Source organism: Electrophorus electricus, chromosome 2 (assembly GCF_013358815.1).
Source record: "Electrophorus electricus isolate fEleEle1 chromosome 2, fEleEle1.pri, whole genome shotgun sequence".
Taxonomy (NCBI): Eukaryota; Metazoa; Chordata; class Actinopteri; order Gymnotiformes; family Gymnotidae; genus Electrophorus; species Electrophorus electricus.
In genome coordinates this window covers 20,687,384-20,709,147 of record NC_049536.1, presented here as the reverse complement: position 1 = coordinate 20,709,147, position 21,764 = coordinate 20,687,384, and the positions used below count along the sequence as shown (strand labels likewise).

General features: G+C 45.9%; 2 protein-coding genes across 5 annotated transcripts; one reads left to right on the top strand and one right to left on the bottom strand.

Moving 5' to 3' along the window:
* Positions 1 to 5,274: 5,274 nt before the first annotated feature.
* smu1a (SMU1 DNA replication regulator and spliceosomal factor a) lies at positions 5,275 to 9,987 on the top strand. Its single transcript, XM_027016352.2, has 12 exons — positions 5,275 to 5,362; positions 6,030 to 6,240; positions 6,363 to 6,515; positions 6,936 to 7,046; positions 7,208 to 7,336; positions 7,560 to 7,679; positions 7,828 to 7,944; positions 8,061 to 8,188; positions 8,607 to 8,733; positions 8,925 to 9,092; positions 9,371 to 9,523; positions 9,651 to 9,987. The coding sequence occupies exons 1-12, from the start codon at positions 5,337 to 5,339 to the stop codon at positions 9,747 to 9,749; spliced, it is 1,542 nt and encodes a 513-aa protein (XP_026872153.2). The 5' UTR covers positions 5,275 to 5,336; the 3' UTR covers positions 9,750 to 9,987.
* A 14-nt stretch (positions 9,988 to 10,001) lies between these two features.
* Positions 10,002 to 21,610, bottom strand: elp1 (elongator complex protein 1). Of its 4 annotated transcripts, none has more exons than XM_027016345.2 (37): positions 21,522 to 21,610; positions 20,936 to 21,100; positions 20,658 to 20,810; positions 20,466 to 20,547; positions 20,265 to 20,345; positions 20,062 to 20,147; positions 19,527 to 19,626; positions 19,348 to 19,438; positions 19,022 to 19,145; positions 18,775 to 18,868; positions 18,391 to 18,621; positions 17,947 to 18,117; positions 17,730 to 17,814; positions 17,417 to 17,578; positions 17,180 to 17,286; positions 16,887 to 16,990; positions 16,742 to 16,795; positions 16,272 to 16,377; positions 15,586 to 15,701; positions 15,331 to 15,404; positions 15,131 to 15,209; positions 14,961 to 15,040; positions 14,719 to 14,865; positions 14,263 to 14,396; positions 14,031 to 14,179; positions 13,760 to 13,883; positions 13,563 to 13,660; positions 12,951 to 13,152; positions 12,571 to 12,632; positions 12,263 to 12,325; positions 12,093 to 12,153; positions 11,872 to 11,985; positions 11,611 to 11,722; positions 11,291 to 11,418; positions 10,546 to 10,697; positions 10,178 to 10,256; positions 10,002 to 10,091 (listed from the first exon to the last, which is right to left on the bottom strand). In XM_027016345.2, the coding sequence occupies exons 2-37, from the start codon at positions 21,083 to 21,085 to the stop codon at positions 10,024 to 10,026; spliced, it is 4,023 nt and encodes a 1,340-aa protein (XP_026872146.2). In that variant the 5' UTR covers positions 21,086 to 21,100; positions 21,522 to 21,610; the 3' UTR covers positions 10,002 to 10,023. The 4 variants fall into 4 exon arrangements, with proteins under 4 accessions (XP_026872146.2, XP_026872147.2, XP_026872148.2 ...); XM_027016346.2 differs by having other exon boundaries at positions 12,984 to 13,152; XM_027016347.2 differs by having other exon boundaries at positions 14,311 to 14,396.
* Positions 21,611 to 21,764: the final 154 nt, after the last annotated feature.

Here is a 21,764-nt window from a genome sequence, read left to right as displayed (position 1 = left end):
TTGAGGCCAGTTTTGAGGTTTGGATATTGGTTGAGAAAGCAGATTTCGGCTAAGGAAGGCTTGTCCTAGATCAGTGGAAGAGGGTAATTTCCATCCAGAGCCCCTCCCAGCAAGATAATGTTGCATCAGCCCTGTGTCTGGCTTCTGATTGGACTGTGTGCACGGTTTACACACTATTAGGAGGTGCGCTTCTCAACTGGGACCAGCACAAGATGGATTTAGTTATTATCTCTCATTGCCTAAGCCATGTGGAAGACACTAGAAATCAATAGGCTCTTTGGTAGGGAGGGGTGAAAGGGTATCTATCGCAAGTGTAATCAAAACAGAGGATCCTGGCTGAGCAAGTTCTCTATAGGAGGGTTTTTCTCAGCACATGCTGAATTGCTCCGGTGTAGGTGTAGTGCTAAGTATGTCTAAATCAAATATGGTCAAAACAGTGCTACATACTCAACACCTGAATGAAAGCAGCCGAGTACACTATACCTACACCAAAAATGGGGAAACACCAAAAAAAAAAAAAAAAGGCAGATGAGCCCACCAATTTCTGTTACAACCTTATTTACACATTTACAACAAAAATACAGAAGAAGCAAAGCCAAGATGTGATCAATCTCAAAATAGTTTCGTTTATCTCATCTCAAGTGATGGAACTTAAATGCACAAACATCAAAAACAGCAATAACAACAAAAAATTAAAAGTAAACAAAGGAGTATGGCATCAGGGTGGGCTAAGGCCAACACAAACAAAGCAATCTTTGCCCCCCACCCCCTTCCTCTTCCTTTAAGATCAAGAAAGCCAAAACAACAGCTCTTCCCTGACTCGCTAATGGAAAAAGACAACACAGAAAATGCCACCCAGCCCTCCAAACAAACTCCAAACAAAAATAATAAAGATATTAGGTAACAGTGTGTGCAGAGCTCAAAACAGTCACGCTCAAACCCTGCATGTAGCCTCAGAGGGAGCTAACGTTACTAACTCATGGCTCTCTTCCAAGAACCAGTAATAGCATCACACTATAAAGTCGCAAAGCTACCAATGCCAGCCCAAGGCTTCATTAAACAACCTACAACACCAGCACAAAGTACAACCCAGAGGCTCCGGTAAAGAACCTATCAACCGCTCGAGACAGCACGGGGTGCAAGCGAGCTCAAGGCACAGCAGTATAAAGGGACGGTAATCAGCTCGTCAGCCAATCACAACATGCATGCTCGAGGGCGAGCCTTCAGACACGCCCCCTGTAGAGACACGCCTCCTGTCAACGATGGACGCAGAGCATATCAGAAGGCAACTCCTCTCGCAACGTCCACGTGGAGTAACCTGTCAATAAAAGCAGGACACACACACAAAAAAAAAGCCCTCAGTGCAACATGGTCAAACTTTAATGATGTTACATCTTAAGACGTTACATCTTCCCTTGACACCTGCAACAGCAGTGCAGTTATGATATCATTCAATACATGGGTCTATTGCTGTTGCTGAATAAACAGATCCTTAATTTACTGTTTACTGTCAGTAATGACAGACATTGTTCTCTAAAGTGAGTATGGCAAAAGCATCCGCCAATTTGGAAATTGAAACTTAAACATTGTCAAGCCATAGGTTTGACAACATTTGGATTTAAATTATGATCAAAGCCCATAAACTGTATAGTGTACAAGTAAATTCTCAATGCAATATTTGGCATACACCAAAGCTATAAACAAGCCAAGTTCAAGTTTGGTTTATGAACTCGAATAAACCAAACTTGAACTTGGCTTGTTTATAGCTTTGGTGTATGGGACACCCATTTGGCACATTAACACCACTGTCGAAGCCACAGAGACCTGTGATGTTTTGGGGGAGAAAACATCACAGACTGTGAACCCATCACAGACTGTTCAGCTCTGGGAGGAGAGAAGGTGTGGATGGGGGAAAAGTCAAACTAGCAGAAATGATGTGGCCTACCCCATCCAAAAACAGCTTACCCCCCTACATCTAACCATCAAAACAGGATATCTCCCTCTCGAACAGTACTCATTTAACAAGCTTAAGTCCCAGGTCCTCGTCAGATCCTCCTGGCAAGCCCTGTCATTACGCCCCCCTGCACTCATTAAGATCCATCAAACAGCCTGCTGTTGCACCCCTGGATGCTTTGTTTACGCTGCTAACACTGTATTTTCTGCTGGACTATTTAATACAGCTCTCTCTTTCCTCTGCATCCTGGCACAGCTGCGCAACAGCCTTAACGACGGCACGGTGCAGATGTTTATTATACTCACTCTGTTGGAAACACCAATTGGTCAGGAGCACCCTGTATGTGTCGGCCTCTGTTGTTATGCACCATTTGTGTCAACATTCCTCAGCAACACTTCAGTGGACACTCTCTGACCACAAAACTGCTGTTAGTTGAATATTTTTTGGTTGCAAGCACTCAAACAAGCAGTGATGCTGAATCATGTGAAATGGCAATTCTGCTACTACTGGGCCTGGACCAGCTACACACTTTGTGCCAGTATTATTATAGTGTTATATTATTATAGTATTATTATAGTGTTATATTATTATAGTATTATTATAGTGTTATATTATTATAGCATTATTATAGTGCTAATGCTGGGTTTAGATTGGTCAGCCACCCAAACGCAGTGTGCCTGTGGTCAGGAGCAGAACAGTGGAGTTGATGAAGGATAGGTGAAGTGTAGGGGCTGATGAACTGTCTGGTGCAAATGACAAAATGTACCTGAACGTGTTGCTAATAAAGTGGCTAGTGAGTGCAGATATGAGAGAGGTGTTTTAAATTAAGTAACTGAATGATCTGTTTGTGTACCCAAGGGTCTTTAGTAAATAAGCATTCCTTTGGATCGCCGCCTATAGTGAAAAGTGACAAATAAGGCTAGACTGCACTATGTCAGACACAGCATGAGCAATGAAACCAACACAGAAATGTCAGCCTGGCATTTCTGAATCGAATGAATAACAGTGCATAGGCAGCTGGAGGGGGGCAGGGGGGGGCGTCATGCGCTGTGTGTTTTACACATGCTTAAGTGTGGAGCTCATCCTGGGCCTAACATTACACCAGCGACTGGAGATAAGTGACAAACCTTAGACATAAGGCTAAACACTAGTTTGTGTCAGAGCTTCAGAAATTGATGCGGCTCCCGTGAGTGACAGTCTGAGAACAGCGGCTGGGAGAAGACGCTCTCACCACCGAGCACGCTGGCATTTAGACGCTTACAGCCACAGTGCCATCAGATTTGTTTTCCATTTCCTGTAGACGGGATGTGCTGAGGTCAGTCTAAATGGCCCCGTGTGCTGCCTCTGGCACATTCCACCACACCCACACGCCCAGACCAACACCCCCCCCCCCCACACACACACACACACACCCCTACACACACACACACACACACCCAGACCAACACCCTCCCACACACACACACACATACACACACACACCCAGACCAACACACACACACACATCCAGACCAACACCCTCCCCACACACACACACACCCAGACCAACACCCACCCACACACACACACACACACACACACGCAGACCAACACCCCCCCCACACACACACACACACCCAGACCAACACCCACACACACACACACATCCAGACCAACACCCCCACCCACACACACACACACACACACACACACACACACATCCAGAAGAAATTTGACAAGGACGAGTCAGGAAATTGTATTGATCTTCAGCTACTCTGTGTTTATTTGCATGCATAGCATACCTTAGGATCAGCTTTCCAGCATGAGGGTTCTGGTCTAACATCGGTCACTCTAAAAACGCAGGAGAGGTCAGAGAGAGAGAGAGAGAGAGGAGGTCTGGGAGGCCTCAGCTCAGAGAATGGCTTTGCTTTCACAGAGACACATCGTGCCACGGCATGGGAACCAGCCACATGGACATTCAGAGCTTCAAAATTTACAGAAGCACTCAACACAAATCTCGGCCGTAAAACAGACAATTAAATGTGTATGAATTCCGACACTCACATCCATTTAACATGATCAAATACAAGATTAGTCCCACATGTCCTTTACATTTTTGAGGAATAACTTCACTTCAAACTGTACATTTGAACTTTAATTGTGCGGAGGTTTATCTTCCAAGACCAATGCACCCCTTCCTACTTTACCTCCTTCTAAAGAATAACAAGACAAACATAGCTTAACCAGAGCAGAACTAATGTGTTAAATATAACCTGTATAAAGTGTCTTCCTGGCTGTGCTAGAACTTTCTCCTTGGTGTAAAATCCTAACTCACATGAAAGTGTAGGCTGCACCCACCTCCAAATAACCTTACAATAGTGCATGCTCTGCTCCAAATAAAGGCACTGTGGAATCTGTATAATAACACGTGAGGTCTTCATATTTGTTTATCTGAAATCTATGCTTTATTGCAGACTACGTAGATCTTGTTTAACATCGATTTTAGCGATGTTGTTATGGACAACGTGGTATATTGTGGGTACCACTCAGGACCAATATTCCCATTCGTCTAAAGGTCTGCGTTTGACACCGAGGCAGGAATAAATGTTTTAACCTTGAAAGACCTTCATTCGCAATCCGCACTGCAATAAATTATCTCTTACGTCTACAACTGCCCTCTCCCCCTACTGGACAATGCTGGCAAGCACAACTTATTCTTAATAAGGACTGATTGGGGGACTCGATTAAGATTAGGTTGGTAATAGCACATCAGTGCTCCTAGACAGGGCCTGAGATATCAATTATGCAGTCGCAGCGAGATTTTCGAGTGTTTATAACCATTACAGGCTGATTGTTGACTGCGGTTGGAGAACTGTGAGGTGCTCAAATAAAAAGCTCTCTCTCCAGCTTAATTTAAACACCGTTTAGAAACAAACCTCATAACAGCTGATTCCTGGATTGAATGTGTCTGCAAAGATACAAACAAGTGCAAAACTTTGCTGTGTGTTTAATCGGTCGCCTTTGTCACAGGCGATTTATGTATGTTTATTATATAAAGGTTGTCAATAATTTGGTTTTTTTTCCTATTAGAGAAGCATAATTGGAAATTGGAACATCTCTATGTGACAGACAAAATAGCCTAGTCTCATCTCAGAATAAAAGAGTAGGTGGCCTAGTTAAAAAAATAAATAAATAAATAAATAAATAAAAACATGATAATTGGTATTGAAGCTGTCAATACGCTATAACTAGAGGTTAGCTACTTTTAATGCATCTGTAACGCTGTGCAATGGTGTCAATAAAACACAAGGTGGCGCTATATAAAGTTGGCCTCAGAAGATCAAGCCAGAGGAAGAAGCTTTGTTCCGGTTTGAGTGCGTGTCGTGCTTAGCAATTTTATACCATGTCTCTCGAAATAGAATCGGCAGAGTAAGTAAACGATTAAACGAATTCCGCAACTGTAATACGCACATTTATGTTGTCTGGCCTTTAACATGCGTTCTGAAAGATTAAAGCCTTGCAGAATAGAGTTGGCGGACTGGCAAGCTAACCTAGCTAGCGCTAGCTTAATGAGTTCTTGTGTTCACGACTTCTTAAGCTGGCTAACCTGCCTAGCTGCATTTGGGTGTTTTTCACAGTGATGCCCTTCGTAAAGCGGGTTTAATGTTGTCTCCACCTACTGAAAATCCCCTTGTACTTTAATTAAGCAACCAGGGGTTACCAGAGATTGTTTTGGGCTAGCTAAACTTGGCCAGCCGACTAGTTAGCTAGCTAGCCGGCCGCTTGGAGGGCTGCTTTGTGTATGAAACGTTGTCGTTGAAAATACAATCTGTTACTGTGCGTTTTGTGTTTAAGTAACTTTCGAAGTTTCAGGTTACAACCGACCTCCTACCAATGCTAGCTGGACCTTTTATATTCTGAAATGGGTTAATGGGTGACAAAATATCAAACTAGGATCCAGTCCAAACAAAACTGAATTATTGTCTACCATGATTATGGTGCACAAAAAAAGTGCCCCATCAAATATTGCGGCACAATTAACCGCCCAAAACAAACATTTAAAATACAGTATGCTGAAATATGTTTGTTTTTGCAGCGTTATTCGTCTGATCATGCAGTATTTGAAGGAGAATAACTTGCATCGCACCCTTGCAACGCTGCAGGAAGAGACCACTGTGTCCCTCAATACAGTGGACAGTATTGAGAGTTTTGTGGCAGATATCAACAGTGGTCACTGGGATACTGTGCTTCAGGCTATCCAGTCCCTCAAGCTCCCAGACAAGACCCTGATTGACCTGTATGAACAGGTGAGACTCATGGAGCAGCAGTAGAGTACTGATCGCGTTATGGACGTTTATGCTGTGGATGGCTTCTGATCCGTAACATAAATAACTGTTGTAGTTGACCAAGTCCAGTATTTGCTTCGCAGGTTGTGCTGGAACTGATTGAGCTGAGAGAGCTGGGAGCTGCCAGGTCTCTGCTGAGGCAGACTGACCCCATGATCATGCTGAAACAGACTCAGCCTGAGAGATACATCCACCTGGAGAACCTGCTGGCCAGGTCCTACTTTGACCCCAGAGAGGTACGTCCTGAGACGGAAAGGAAGAGGCGATCGCGTGCATGAATCAACACAACCCTGTATCAACATTAGTGGTGCCTACGTTACTAAAAGGGTTTGAGACTTTAGCAGATTAACCTATCTTAGATGTGGCTAATGTCAAACAACTGTGTATTATACTGTTGTTGCAGTAAATTGCAATACCAATTGCAGCTGATGTTGCAGTCGGTGTGAAGTTCTATGAGGGTCTGGTGTGTATTTGCAGGCATAGCCTGATGTTGCAGTAAATGTGAAGTTCATGAGTGTCTGGGGTTGGGGTGTGTTTGCAGGCATACCCTGTTATTGCAGTATATGTGAAGTTCTATGAGGGTCTGGGGTGTGGTTGCAGGCATACCCTGTTATTGCAGTATATGTGAAGTTCGAGTGTCTGGTGTGTGTTTGCAGGCATACCCTGATGGCAGCAGTAAGGAGAAGCGGCGGGCAGCCATTGCTCAGGCGCTGGCCGGGGAGGTCAGCGTGGTGCCACCGTCTCGTCTCATGGCCCTTCTGGCCCAGGTAAGGAGCCTCCCCAACCCCCCCTTACTGCTGCTTCATTTACACAATGGCACTCATGCGAATGAGAGCAAAGCGAATGCGTGTCTTTGTTTATCATCGGTGGCCGTAATGTGACCGGAGGGTTTCATGATCTGTTGTACTGTGGCCCCTCTCTCCCCTAGTCTCTGAAGTGGCAGCAGCACCAGGGGCTCCTGCCTCCTGGCATGACCATCGACTTGTTCCGAGGTAAAGCAGCAGTCAAGGACGTAGAGGAAGAGCGCTTCCCCACCCAGCTCAGCAGACACATCAAGGTACAGTTCAGAACCTGGATTCCTCACATCGGGTCCACTGCAAAGGATCAGTAACACTGATATAAATGAAAACCCTTTCTGAGAGTTAAGATCTTAACTCCTTTATGTTCTGGGGAAAGCAGGCCCAGTAATTTTCTGTGTGATGGCAGATTATGTTCAGTTTATTTGCTTGAATCCTTGTGTAAATGGGTGGCTAACTAAATGGGCCTGTGTGTGAATGCAGTTTGGTCAGAAGTCCCATGTCGAGTGCTCCCGTTTCTCCCCTGATGGCCAGTATTTGGTTACGGGATCTGTCGATGGTTTCATCGAGGTCTGGAACTTCACCACAGGAAAGATCAGGAAGGTAGAGACATTTTGTACTCACAGCCCACGCAACAAATACCCTCTTACATGCGTATTTGTTCTCGGTATAATCGTAGATGCTGTAGTTTGTATGGTTTTGTGTGTTCATATTTTTAATTGCTTTATTAAGCACTGTGTGTGTTGCACAGGATCTGAAATACCAAGCGCAGGATAACTTCATGATGATGGACGACGCCGTGCTCTGCATGTGCTTCAGCAGGGACACAGAGATGCTGTCCACAGGAGCCCAGGACGGCAAAGTGAAGGTCTGTGCTCGCCTGGGAACGGGATTCCGGTTTTTGTCATGCATGTCTGTGAAGGGCCATGTCACAGGACACACGGCTGTAGGAATGCATCCAAGTTTTCTCCCATGTCCGTTCAGGTGTGGAAGATCCAGAGCGGGCAGTGTCTACGGCGGTTCGAGCGCGCCCACAGCAAGGGCGTGACGTGTGTTAGCTTCTCGAAGGACAGCAGTCAGCTCCTCTCGGCTTCCTTCGACCAGACCATCAGGTGAGCACCCTGGAGCCACCCTGAGCTGATCTGGGATCTGTTTTGGGTCCCATACAGACAGATTATGGATGTGATCACATTTAGGAGAAGGATTTGGGTCCCATATTTCAAGATTCTTGATGCCTGTCTAAATTATATGACTTCAGAGTTCTGGATTAACATATTTGACATCATGCTGTTATAGAGAATTATATAAACCATACATTTTTGATGAATGTGGAATTTATTTTTAGTGTTTATTACAGTTGTAATACAAGTCTGCATATAATCCATGAAGGTTCATCCATCAGTGCAAGTGCATTCTGTGAATATGTTGTTAATGTTGCTTTTTTTTTTTTTTTTTTTTTTTTTTTTTTTTTTTTTTTTTTTTACATAGTTGAAGTTTTTCCTTTGAAATGGTGTGTTTTTTGTGCATCAGAGTTCATGGTCTGAAGTCAGGCAAGTGTCTGAAGGAGTTCAGAGGCCACTCATCCTTTGTTAATGAAGCCACATTCACGCCTGATGGCCACCACATCATCAGTGCCTCCTCCGATGGAACTGTGAAGGTACGCACCCTCCAGATCCTCCTTCCCCACGTCTGTCGGACTCTAACGTATCCTGGAGTTCTGCAGGCAGTGGACCACGGCAGTGTTTTTCCCCCAACAAAGGGGCGTTTTCTTTTCAGTGACCGACTGCACAGTGCCTGGCCTGGCTTCTTTAGTGTAAAGTGTAATCTGTTTACTTTGGGTTTGTTCAGATCTGGAACGTGAAGACCACAGAGTGCACAAGCACCTTTAAGTCTCTGGGCGCCTCGGCCGGCGCAGACATCACAGTGAACAACGTGATCCTGCTTCCCAAGAACCCGGAGCACTTTGTGGTGTGCAACCGCTCCAACACTGTGGTCATCATGAACATGCAGGGCCAGGTAAGGACGAGCGCAGAGACAAAATGCCAGTGCTGCCCAAATGTGGACAACGTCTGCTTTAGCAGCACATTCAGGGGTTCTGAAGTCCAAAGTTAAACTACATTATACACTTAAACTGAAATATTGCCATTTGTGACTTCTGTTATGCTAGAGCACTGATGGCATTCAATATACAGCACGCTTTTGTAGAAATGTCTTGTCCATTAAATTTCTTAGCGTTGCTGTTTATTTCCTGTGCTTAATGAGGTCTTGCTGTGCTAACGTGTCCCCAAATGTAGATTGTGAGGAGTTTCAGCTCCGGTAAGCGCGAGGGGGGAGACTTTGTGTGTTGCACGCTGTCCCCCAGAGGCGAGTGGATTTACTGTGTGGGAGAAGACTTTGTCCTGTACTGCTTCAGCACAGTCACAGGCAAATTGGAGAGAACCCTAACGGTAAGCATTCCAGCTCCTCCAATCCCAGTGTTTAGCCGGAAAGGGTTCTAGACTGGATGTTTTTGGCTTTGCTCCCTGTGTTGAATGTTCCTTTGTGATGGTCATTGTTTTGCATGTTCCCTACCAGGTCCATGAGAAGGATGTCATTGGTATTGCCCACCACCCTCATCAGAACATGATAGCTACATACAGTGAGGATGGTCTGCTCAAGCTCTGGAAACCTTAAGATATCAGACAGGACCAGCCTTTTGCCTGGGTGTCACACAGGAGAAGGGTCAAGGTTCATGTTTTAAGTCCATTTTTTTGTACATATTCCTTTTTTATTTGAGTGTAGTAGGGTAAGTTTTGGGTTCTTTGGAGAGTTGTAGGTGTTTGTGATTTATTAGAACTGAATAACAGCAGATAATTCTGTTTTTCCATTAAAATATGCTTTAATCTTTGCAATTAAACATTTATCACAATGACGTGGAAATAGTTTACTTATTTATAAACAAAACCAGTTACTTAAGAATAGAGAGTTCCCATCTGATAGACTGTCGCATCTTGGGTGGCATGAGGATCTCTGCATCTGTGCGAGAGATACACTGAGCTGTAAGTACAGGGCTCAGACCGCCGTCTGACTGACGTGTTACAACACCTGCGGCTTGCACTCACCTTGCTGGGACACCAGGGGTGGCCTAGGCTGTTGAAGAGAAGCGGTGATGCTGTTGGTGGTTGAGTTAGGCCCTGTAATCTACAATGGAGACAAAGTGAATGTTTCTAAAACCACTTGAACTCATAGCTAAAATATTAACTATTGGTTTGGAATATCTCCTACAAGAGATGCATACAGTCTCATACAGTGAACTAGTACAACTCCCACCTAATGTTTCAAAAACTTCTTAAACCAAAGGCTCCTAATGCTTTTGTGCTGGAACTTTCATTAGATGATATGATGTATGTGAGGTGGTAATATTTTGGCTCTGTGGAATACAGCACCTCTTAAGAATTTTATTAAGCAAAAAGAAGTGCGTGCGTCTTACTGGTGCTGGGCCCGGTTGAAGACCTTCATGCCAGATCTCAGGGATGCTGGTCTCGATAAGCTGCAGCAGCTCGCTGTATTTGGCCTGCAGGCTGCTGGCCCGCACGTCAAACAAAAACAGCACCAGAGCCCTGAGCAGGCTGTGGATCTCCTCTGTAGAGAGCAGAGCAGACACTGAAGTCTGCGACGTTTCTCTGATGTTACAGAACATTACGGAACAGCTCTACTAAGCGGGCGAAGTGCCGAGTGCCTTTGGTTAGTTTGCTTTACTGCTTTCGTTGTCTTTTAGTCTCCATGCCCAAAAACAGCTCCGCCTGTCTAGAACCCAGTAAGTAAATAACAAACAAACCTTCCAGTAGCTCTGTGGTTTGGCTCGCTACAACCCAAACTATCGGCTGAAGTAAACAGCCGCCAGCAGCCGCTGCTTGGGGGAGTTTCGACAAAACTACCACTAGGAATCGAAGCTCGCTAGGGAAAAATTCCCACGTTTGCAGAGAGCAGTCGACTACAGCAGGGAGAGCACTTCAACTCTTACAGATAGAGGCCTTGTCTTCTGAACGTCCCATTAAGTCCTACTGTAGTTTAATGCCAGCAGAACACAGGGAGCCATTAGAAGGCTGCGCTTAAGTGGCTCCGCTTAGGAGAATTCATCCTGTTCCAAGTTTTTACGACTTGTCACGGGCCATGTTGCAAAACTGAAATAGTCTTTTTATATATATATATTAAAAAATGTAATTAACTCTTACCCCTCATCTTGTCCGTGACATGGATAATCTGAATGAGGGCATGGAGCAAAGCGATGTCCTCAAAGGGGCTTCCCTCCTTTAGGCTGTGCTTCTTCCCTTCTGCCTTCCTGCGGTTTTTTGATGACCGCCTGACCAGAAGAGTGGAGTCAGGCAGAGCATTTCAAACACTGACCACACGCTAGAGGTTCCTTCGCCCCCATGGCCAGGGACGGCTCAGCCTCTTCCTCAACATCCTCCACGTTCAACTTGGCACAAAGCAAGCATTTGGCCAGCGGTGACATGTTTCAGGGCAAAGCAAAGTCGGCGACAGGGTTACGCACGAGGAGATCCGCGAGTTGCTGTGCGAGTACTTGGATCCGAAACGGCTGCCGGTCAGGACGCTGCTGGCCTCCGAGTACAGCTCGGCCTCGCCGCAGTCTGGGCCGTCCTCGTCTGAGAAGCACAATACGGTGCTTTATTCAAAGATGTGTCTTTGGGTTACTTCAGAATACTAAGAAGTTACTCAAAGACAGCCTCCCCCAATCCTCACAAGTACCAAAAGTGAAAAATCCTGAACGTTGGCGTTTAGAGTGGCAGCTCACCGATGAGCAGCAGCTTGGTTTTCTCCTTCTGCTCCAGCACCACTGCCAGCCGGCTCTTGTAGCGTGTGAACAGGGCCATCTGAGACTCCAAGAAGGCCACCTGCATGCTGTGGGCTAGACGCAACCAGGAACACAGCCCGCTCAGGGGGGGAGCCGACAAGGAGGACCGCGCATGCCGTGTCGCGGCAGGCTTAAGGGCATGCAGACAAGAGTTCCAGTACCTTCTAAAAGAGCGGGTTTCAGATGGGTCTCAATGATGTCCTGTCTGCTGTAGAGGTAGATCTGGATAAGGAGAAGAGCAGGTCATAAATCTGAGCTCTGTTCCGCAGAATAGCGTGGCAGAAATAAATTGGTCAAAGAAATGCACGTGGAGGATAAAAAGATCAATTACTAGTCTGAGGGCTTCCTCCCACGCCGCTCCCGTGACGAGGGCAGAGATGGCCTCTTCACAGTCCTGCCAAAAGATGAATTAACAGTTCAGAGCAGTCATCGCGATTTGTACAATAAAGCTATAAACTATGGCAGACCGCAGAGAGCTGTGCTGGGTGACTGTCATTGATCATTATCCCTGAAGCAAAAGCCTTTGAGAGCCTACAATGTCATTCTGCTCAAATTATTCTTTGTTGACGTGGGGCTTTCTAAGTTTAGATCACGGCCCACTGGGTAGCCCTTTGTCAGGGAGCATGTTGGCCTCAGCACCTTGGCGTACTGCTCCAGCAGCAGGGCGGCCTCGGTGGCTCTCCTCATCTCGAGCAGCTTCTCTAGAACACAAAGGGTGCACAGACGCCAGACACTTTACTGACATGGATTAGGAACGCTACAGCGGTGTGGTTATGCACCGCAGAGATGAACAGAAGTGATTGGTTTATGCATTTCTGCTACCCCCATGCCATTAGCTGGCTCAATTTTTGCTAATTAAAATGTTCAATTTTTGCTCTTAATAAAATGTACTTCAAAAATTAATGAGGAAATATTAATCATGAAGTCATAATCACTCTCTTAGGTAATTAAGAAGATGGATGGATGAGCATGCACAGACAACCCCCTACATGAGACACACACACACACACACACAGTACCTGCCAGGTCTCGGGCGAGCTGTGCCAGCTGACCTTGGGTCACAGGGATGTGTGTTGCCACGGCAAGGGCATGCCTCCAACTTGTGCAGCTGACAAAGGCCTGCAGGGCACGGGGCATCTCTCCACATCGCCATAGCAACAACCCCGCCTCCTCAGCCTGCTGCTGCTCCAGCAGGTACTCGGCATAGGCCACAGTCAGCACCTGTCATAGCATCAGAGGAAGGTCAGGAGTCATGGAGGGACCCACCCGCTGTCACCTTTTAAAAAAAAAAAAAAAAAAAACTGCAATCTTCTTTAACAGAAGAGTAAAATCAGCCAGGAAACTGAAAATGTGTAACTGATAATGCTGGTTAGTGCATTTTCACCCATCTTCCTTTTTCACTTCCTCACATACGTGGTATACTAACAAACAGAAATGGCACAGTAGCTCCTAGGAAAACCAGGCAAAAGGTTATGATCCCCAAGCTTCCACTAGACTTGGAGATCTTGGAGGGCATTCCATTTCTCAGCGAGCAGAAGCCACCCATGTGACTGACAGCCAGGAGCCAAAACACTAGGTGATGCCAGTTAGCTCAAGCTGTTGTTTTAATGGGCCCTTAAAGGAGAGCTAACCTTGTGCTGCTGGCTGTCTGACGGGTAGAGCTGTAGAGCTTCGCTGTACAGCCGCTGATCCTTCACCAGGTTTACCAGCTCAGTGAAGTGCTCCTCACCTGAGGGACGCAGAGAGAGCAGGAGAGAAATACCGCGGCTGTGGTGTTTGTTTTCTGCTTCTGTTGCCGCAGTGAAGGAACCGTGGGGGAAGCTCTCACCACACTTGCTGAGGTGATGCAAGGCTTTTCTGAATCTCTTCAGGTGTTTGTCGATGGTATAGCGCTGGTAGTTGAGCTCCAAGGTTTTCAGCATGTTCAGGAAGGGAAGATATTCTTTAGGGTCCTAAAAGTGAGCAGACAGGAAGGGGAAAATGTGTGTAGGTCTAAGATTTTACTTCCATTCCCCCCCCCCCCCCATCACAGGTCTTAACAACAGGTGTACAAGTCAAACGTGAACACACACTAACAGCACGGGAAACACGGCGCTGACCTTCTGGGACTTTTCTGCTACCATGAGCACCAGGTCGAAGTCGTAGGTTCCCAGAGAGTGCTCATACAGCTCATTCACGTTAACCAAGAATAAGAGATACTTCAGCGCTTCCCCTGCACCCACTGCATGCTCCGCGCTGGGTGGGTTCACTAAACGAAGAACATCAGACTGAGGTTCTATACACACACACACACATGCGCGTACATGAATTCTTCCCTCATGTTGTGCTTACTGAGCACACAGTTGGTCACAAACACTTGTCCCTTAGGGTAATTCTCACCACGCAATTCATGGACCTTCTGTAGAGCGATCTCCAGTTCGGGTGTGGTCTTCCTTACATGCGACGTCAAAATGCACAGACAATATCTGAAGGAACAGAAGAAGAGATGATATATAAGGACTCACACATGTTGTCATTTGAAATAGTGTGCACATTTGTGAAGTCAAATAGGTAGCCTTAATAACTGAAGACCATGCATCATGCATGGTAAACCAAAATGAAGTTAATACCATAGGAACAACAAAAACATTTTGCAGTCTAGAGTCAAGAGTTTTATGTCAGCATGCAAAACAGAAGCTACATGGTTCTTAATATTTTTGTTCAAATTTAAAGGAAATGTTAACCCAGGTTTCCCTGTCAGTCCATGTACTGAAATGCATTCAGAAATTGCGCTGTAAAGAAACACACTTTTGCGGGTCGAGAGTTTCCATAGCAGACCGCAGAGCATCACAGACAAGGTCCACTTTCTTCCTCACCCCTCCTCCTGCTTCTGAAGCTGGCTGACATGCCTTACCCACTGGGAGAGGGTACATCGTCTTTGTGGTATCTTCCTCCCTATCGGGTGACAAATCCCAGCATGCCGACACGTTTTGACAAATGGCACTGCAGACGTTCCAGAATTCCAAACCTGCAGAAATGTCCCGACTTACTTGAGCTCTGTGAGAAAAAGGTTGATGTGGTTGACTGAGTCGATCTGTTTCAGAAACCACTCGACATTCTCCAAGAATACCTGTGCGGACGAAAGAGCATATTCACGGCACTAAGCCACACGGAGGTCACAGCCGGAGGAAATGGACGATATCGCAGTGAGGTCACTCACTCGGGGACTGTGGTCGTAGACGAGGTTGAGGTTGATCCGCAGCTTCCTCATGCTTTCAAAAGCCTCTCTAAATTTCAGACTATGAAAGCAGGAAAAAGCAGGACTTTAAACTTTAAGCCAAATCCCTTACTGTGCATAAGCAAACGTCCAGTCATCCATTTTGGGCATTTTTAACATTTAATAACAAAGCTGGCACGTACTCATCCAGCCATTTCCTGAGCTGAGCCAACACAAGAGCTCGATGGTGGATGGTCTCTATATTACCGCGGGGCATCTGTAAAATAATCCACAGACAAAATGAACATTTAAAGCTCATTTAAAGTCACCAGTAACCACCGCAAAGCAGCAGATGCTGTCTAAGAAAAGACAATAATACTTTTTTTTCTTCTTTTCAATAATACATATCTGCCCTTTAGGTATACACGTGTAAAGGTGCGGATGGATTCGGTGCTAACCTGCAGGACGAGTCTGGTGTCCTGCGGTACCACAGTAACAATGCGTGAGCCTCTCTCCACCCTGCGGGCACTCTCATCGTTTTGAGCCGATTCTGAACTCAGGGCAGCCTGCACGTCTGCAGACACACCAGGACAACAGTGAAAAGAAAAAAAACAACAGATCCAAGAACCTTCCAGAAACTCTATGCTGCGCAAAACCCACACTATGCATATGTGAACCATCTGTTCAGAAAGAGGCTCAAAAGTACCACCTACGGTTTCATCCTGTTGTCATGGAGATTGCTTTGTGAATGCTGTCACAGGCATTATTGCAAGATGTATAATGGATGATGTTATTCTGTCACTGCTTGGTATCACTGATAAGAAAAGTTTAAACTACAAGCAATTTGGAAAAATCACTTTGGAAATCAATTTGGAACCACAAGTGAAATCATGCCTGTATCCCCATTACAGTACACTGATAAAACAAAATAAGGGGTTGTGCATTGCTCCCAGCGATGCAAATATAGAACACTGAAGCAGCACCACCGAGTCACGGCAAGTAATGTTGGTGCACGTTAAACCATGCAGCACTAAGCACCATCACTTTAAACCAAGGGCAAGTCCCAAGCTGAGTGGAGGATCTTGCCAGCTGCTGATTGGCTCTGCACCTACAAGGACTCTTTAACCCCTCCCCAGTTGCCCACCTTTGACAGACATCGTGGCCAGGTGGAGGCAGCGGCAGGTGTGTGCGTGTGTGGTGAGCAGGAGGAACTCGTCGTACATCACAAAGGAGGAAACATTTGAGGCCACCTACACAGGAGAAGCACGGTGACACCAGGCAGGCAGGAGAAAAATCAACCCGGCACATGCATGTCACCGCAGGAACATTTCAAAAGATGCCGCAGAAAATGGGCATCTCCCCAGTGCTGGTCCTCTAGCAACTCTGACCTGTGCATCCAAGTGTTTTTAACTAGTGAAAGGATTATTATTATTATTGTTGTTGTTGTTGTTGTTGTTGTTATGTGTTGAGATCAGGGAAATCATTAAATTATATAGTATATCTGTACACAGATGCCAAGATTAGAAGGTGTTGGTTTTAAAGTAATCTCTACTCTGAATGGTTAAAATATTACTCATGGTCCAATAAAAATGTTTTAGATCAAATCATACATACCTCACAGTTACCAATATAGAGGTGAGATCTTTCTGTGAGACCTATCAAATGCTCCTGTTAAGACACAAAATGCACATAAAATGTACCTACCCATACATACACACACAGTCAAATGAAAACTGAAAGCTACTGGCATTGTTGTTACCTGTCCATTAATGGCACACAGTGCAGTGTGCACACAAGGCAGGGGAAAGTTAACACTGCACCCCATGGAATCCTTCCAGTCTGTTACTGCTACCTTCAAAGTGTCTGAACAAGAACATTACAATAATTACTTGTGGTCAGATTTAGTCACTGTGCTTAAATACAGCATCTGTGACATTCTATGTAAACACAATGTGAAAGGGTAGAAGGGAGAATTAAAAGGCCCTTTAAAAGTGAGCAGTTCACCTCCACCTCCCCGACCCACCCCAGTGTGAGCAATGCTGCATCACTCACCCCAGAACACTCTCCTGATCTGGCCATCCTCCAGCTGTACAGCCAGAGTGCCACTCCTGGGGCTGGAGCACATACTGATCACATGACCTTCCACTTTAACCTCTGACCTATTTGTCCCACGGACAAAGTGGGAAGAAAAAGTAAAAATAAATATAAAATGTACCTGTTCTGCTCCATACGTGGTACACTGGACCTAAAAGCGCACTGACTCGGAGGCGGGGGCTGTGTGGCCAGTACCTGATCTCCAGCTGGCGTTCGGAGCCCTGTCTCTCGGCTGGAGCAAGTATGAGTATGCGTGACTCCGTCGGGCCGTCTCCACATCCCACCGCTGCAAACACATCCTCCCTCAGCCAGAGCAGCAAGCGCATGAGCAGCACCCCCTGCTGGTCCACTGAAGCACTGCAGGCAGGACACATAGGCATTGAAATACAAACACACACACACACACCTCATCTTTTCAGAATGAGAGCCACTGCACAACAGTTGCCATAGCTCAGCAACAACGCCCAAAGAGGACTTCAATATAACGGCATTAGTGTCTCAAGCTAACCTGTATGTCCTCTGTAAAACCGACGGTTGGCTGACGACTCTAAACCCACATGGCCCCGTTTCAGGTACCTTTTCCTCTCCAGTGCCTGAATCAAAAGGTGGGAAACTACATACATTCTAGCAAAAGCACCACAACACACAACATATCGAACTATTCAAATTCACAAAAGAGGTCAACAGAACAGGAAGAAGAGGACATTTGCAGTTAGTCAGCCCACCTGGACCGTAGATATGCAGCCGCCCGTCGGCTGTTAACACCGCAAGCTCATTGGTTCTCTGAGGCTGTGCACGGAAGGTGACCTGGTTGACAGCAGCAGGAAGTTGGAGCTCGTAGGCGCACATGGGCGGAGGCACCACACACTGGCGAAATGTGGTCACTAAAACTTTAGCTGTAAAACAAACAGCGCCTGATGAAATGCAGGCCAGACGCCAGGCACCTGGAGACTAGTGACCAGAACAACACAGCTACACACCACACCATATATATATATATATATATATATATATATAACGAAGCGCTGGAATTCCAAACTCATTTTTTAACCTATGAACAAGCTTCGTATCCGTGGCAAATTCGACAAATTAAGTAAGAACAGACTGCACCTAAGAGCAATGAGTGTTAAGCAGTTGCTAAGCGTCTTCTCCAGGGATGAGGCCCTCACCTCCGTCGATCACCGCCACATTGGCGTTGTCCCACGCGTCATCTCCAAGGCTGCGCTCTGTAAACCAGCCCCAATCGTAGGTGAAGCTGGCCCAGCCCTGGGTCAGCACGTGCAGGCGGAGGGGCTTCTCCGGGTCCCAGCACACACAGGCCGGGGCCCTGGACGGCTCGCACCCAAAGTGCAGGCTCTGTTTCAGGTACCAGTGGGAATTCCCTACTGTCCACAGCTGAACTGAAAGCGCGCGCGCGCACACACACACAGACACACACACACACACACACACACGGTTAGCTAGTCACATCAGAAAGGTCAGGGTGATCTCAATTATAGCAAATGGTTGGTAGCCATCTTGTGGAAAATGCCATGTGTTGGGCAGTCTCTAACGGTAGGTGTTGGGGTTGCCATCCTCTCCTGGGGTCAGGTCTTCAAGCCAAATGGCCAGCACTGTGGAGTCACTGTTCCAAAGCAACTCCTTCACCTGAAACACAACACGTACATTTACGCGGACATAAGTGCACCTATACAGAAAGCGTGCATAGCCGCCACTGCCTATCTAGCATTCGTGGAGGGCAGAATAAAGCACATGGTCTGTTCGTTTTTCTGAAGACAGAGCAGTGAAACTGTGGCCTACCTTGACCTGGTCCTTGGTAAAGGGCAGAGTGAAATCTCCATGCAGCAACCCATTCTTCTCCATAAAAACGACGCTGTGCTTGTTAGGGTGCCGCTGGGTAGAGGCCATTAGGCTTCCCGAGGGTCTAAATTAGGTACATGCAAGTGCTGTAAGCATTTAAGATTTTATAGTAAAAGCGCACATAGATCAACAGGCTTGGGTTGCTGCTGCCAGCTTGCCTGATGAGAGGAAGTATAAATCAGTATAAAAAGGTAACTCATGCCCTACATTCCACGCATCAGTCATAAGCACCAACACAACACCTTTCCAATTTCAGCATTGCTTACTTCCAGCAGAGTGGCTGTTCCAGGCCATTGACAACTTCACTGGTGGCCTGCAGGATACATTCTCTGTTCCACACTCTGACTTTTCTACACCCTGGAATGGCACCAAAGCACTCAGGAAACAGCATTCATCTGTGCAGATTCCTACATTAGTAAAGGGCTAGAGAGTGGCATATACTCACCAGTGTGAGGGCAGATGGCGCTGATGGCAAAGAGCTGTCCGTCTCCTCTCCACGTGATCCTTGGCCTGCGATCATCCCATGGCACTGCAGGCTGTACTTCCTGACAGGTGTATCATAAATGTAATACTGCATGACAGGTGTATCATAAATGTAAAACTGCATGACAGGTGTATCATAAATGCATGACAGGTGTATCATAAATGCAAGATTGCAATGTAAAAGCACACAAATTGGGCTACAACACTGCTGCACATATTAACAACACTAATAATAGCTGATCTGAAGCTCACCTCATGGGTTAAAGGCTACTGGACGTTTCCTAGATTCTCAATATCTGACATGCGTTATAGCCCACTCAGTGCCTTTCCACAAATACACAGGTTAACAGTTACAAGCTTTTTATTTCACATATGTGCAATTAAACAAGAAAATGTTCAGTCTGCCCCAACCAAAGAGCATCTACCCTGACTACAGCTGCTTTGGCCTGATGTTGGTAGACAATGACTCGCACATAGAAAGAAGGATGAGGACTTACAGCAGCTTTCCTCTGAGCTGCCAGCTTCCCCTCTGAGCCATGAAACTGAGTCTCCTTCTTCCCCCATCCTACTGTAATGAATTCACCTGATACCGAAGCACACAATTAATTCATTACCATGACAGGGCCAGCAACCTTATAGAATCATTTAGAGCACAGGAAACGTTGGCGATTTCCATCTTCCATAAATGTGAGGGGCTTACCTTCTCCAAACTCGTCCTGATGAATGGCCACCTCAGATAAAGGCTCAAAGTCTTTGGTCATCAAGATAACGGTCTCCTGGCCTAAACAGCAGGCACACAAGAAATCCTTCTGACATGCCCACACATAACGCACAGTGTACACTGCATTGGGCGAAGTGAACAGAGAATGTGTCGTCATGAATTGTGCTTATTGATTCAGACCTGTGCTGAGGGTCACCAGCTCCTGGTCTGGACTCCAGCTCATTGCAGTTAGACCACTATCCACACTACCAACACATTCCAACTACCCAAAGAGACAAAAAAACATTGTTTATGATGTGGGGGAGGGGGACGCACATTTGCGCTCATGAAGGCTTTGGGGTGTATCAGAGGGCAAGCGGAGTGGATGAATACCTCATTAGTGTTAAGGTGGTATACAATGACATCGCCTTTTGCAGTGGCCACACAAACTGCTTCCTGATCCGGCAAGTCCTGAATACCTGCTACAACCCCGCTACCATCCTCTGACAGATAGCCCTCTGCGGTCAAAGAAACTTCATTCACAACCTAAAAATAGTGACAATGAAAGCATTCTTCATGTTTCTACAATATAACCCAATTCATCACACAAGAGTTAAACGTCAATGCAGGGCAGCGTGCCCTTCTGGAGCTTCGTCTTATTTCCAGCTTACCTCTCCTGACTGAGGATCGTATTCTGTGAGGGAAAACTGAGAGACGATCAGTAAAGTGCCAGTGTCTGTCCTTACAGAGAAACACCGCGGGCAGCCCGGACTCCGCAACTCCGGCGAGCGCAAACAGCGCAGCAACTTCAAATTCCTCATTTTGTCCTCCGTACACTGTACACAACAGAAACAGAGAACGCTAGCTATCGGATAAAAACGTTTGAAGCACACTGTTTAATGTTTCGTTTGTCTACTACATGACCCAAAAAAGAGATGACAAACACGTAGCGTTAGTATGGGTTGCCTAAGTAGCTTTCTGGATTAGCTTGTTAGATAGTATAGCTAGCTAATTAAACTAACCAATGCTATATGTGTAATATAACCTACAATTAGACTAACCTATACTACATGTGTTTGTCGTATCTTCTTATGGTCACGTAATAAACGCCATTCTGTGGACCTAACTGGCTAGTTAATACTGCTAAAATAACTTTACAAAATGAACGAGGACAAGTACGATAAGTATAGCCTAATTATGAACGCTTAAACGTTGTCAATTTAAATGCAAATAAATGTAGCTATCAACAATTCATACCGTTAGCTCTCCTTCTACAATAAACTGAAAAACATGAGAGATATTAAAAACAGAAGCACGCCGTCTAGTTCCTCCAGTCTCAACTTTCACCTCGACAGCACGCAGTCCCGCTAGGCTCAGTACACGACCGGCCTCATGTTTCATTATCGCCTCCCCTCGCCACGGAGGTGAACGTCTGCTATCATCAGAAAATAAGAGTCGATAGAGCTGAAAACACATGGACACATAGAGCGTTATTTCATA

Bases quoted from the DNA above. Each gene is read 5' to 3' on its own strand.
- elp1 (XM_027016345.2), bottom strand. From the start codon at position 21,085: ATGAGGAATTTGAAGTTGCTGCGCTGTTTGCGCTCGCCGGAGTTGCGG. The intron at 20,346-20,465 runs GTCTGAATCAAT...CCTGCTGTTTAG, and splicing joins GCTGGTGACCCTCAGCACAG to GCCAGGAGACCGTTATCTTG. The intron at 11,986-12,092 runs GTACTGGAACTC...GGTTGCGTCTAG, and splicing joins GAAACCCGCTCTTTTAGAAG to CCCACAGCATGCAGGTGGCC.
- smu1a (XM_027016352.2), top strand. From the start codon at position 5,337: ATGTCTCTCGAAATAGAATCGGCAGA. The intron at 8,734-8,924 runs GTACGCACCCTC...GGGTTTGTTCAG, and splicing joins CCTCCGATGGAACTGTGAAG to ATCTGGAACGTGAAGACCAC. The intron at 9,093-9,370 runs GTAAGGACGAGC...CCCCAAATGTAG, and splicing joins TCATGAACATGCAGGGCCAG to ATTGTGAGGAGTTTCAGCTC.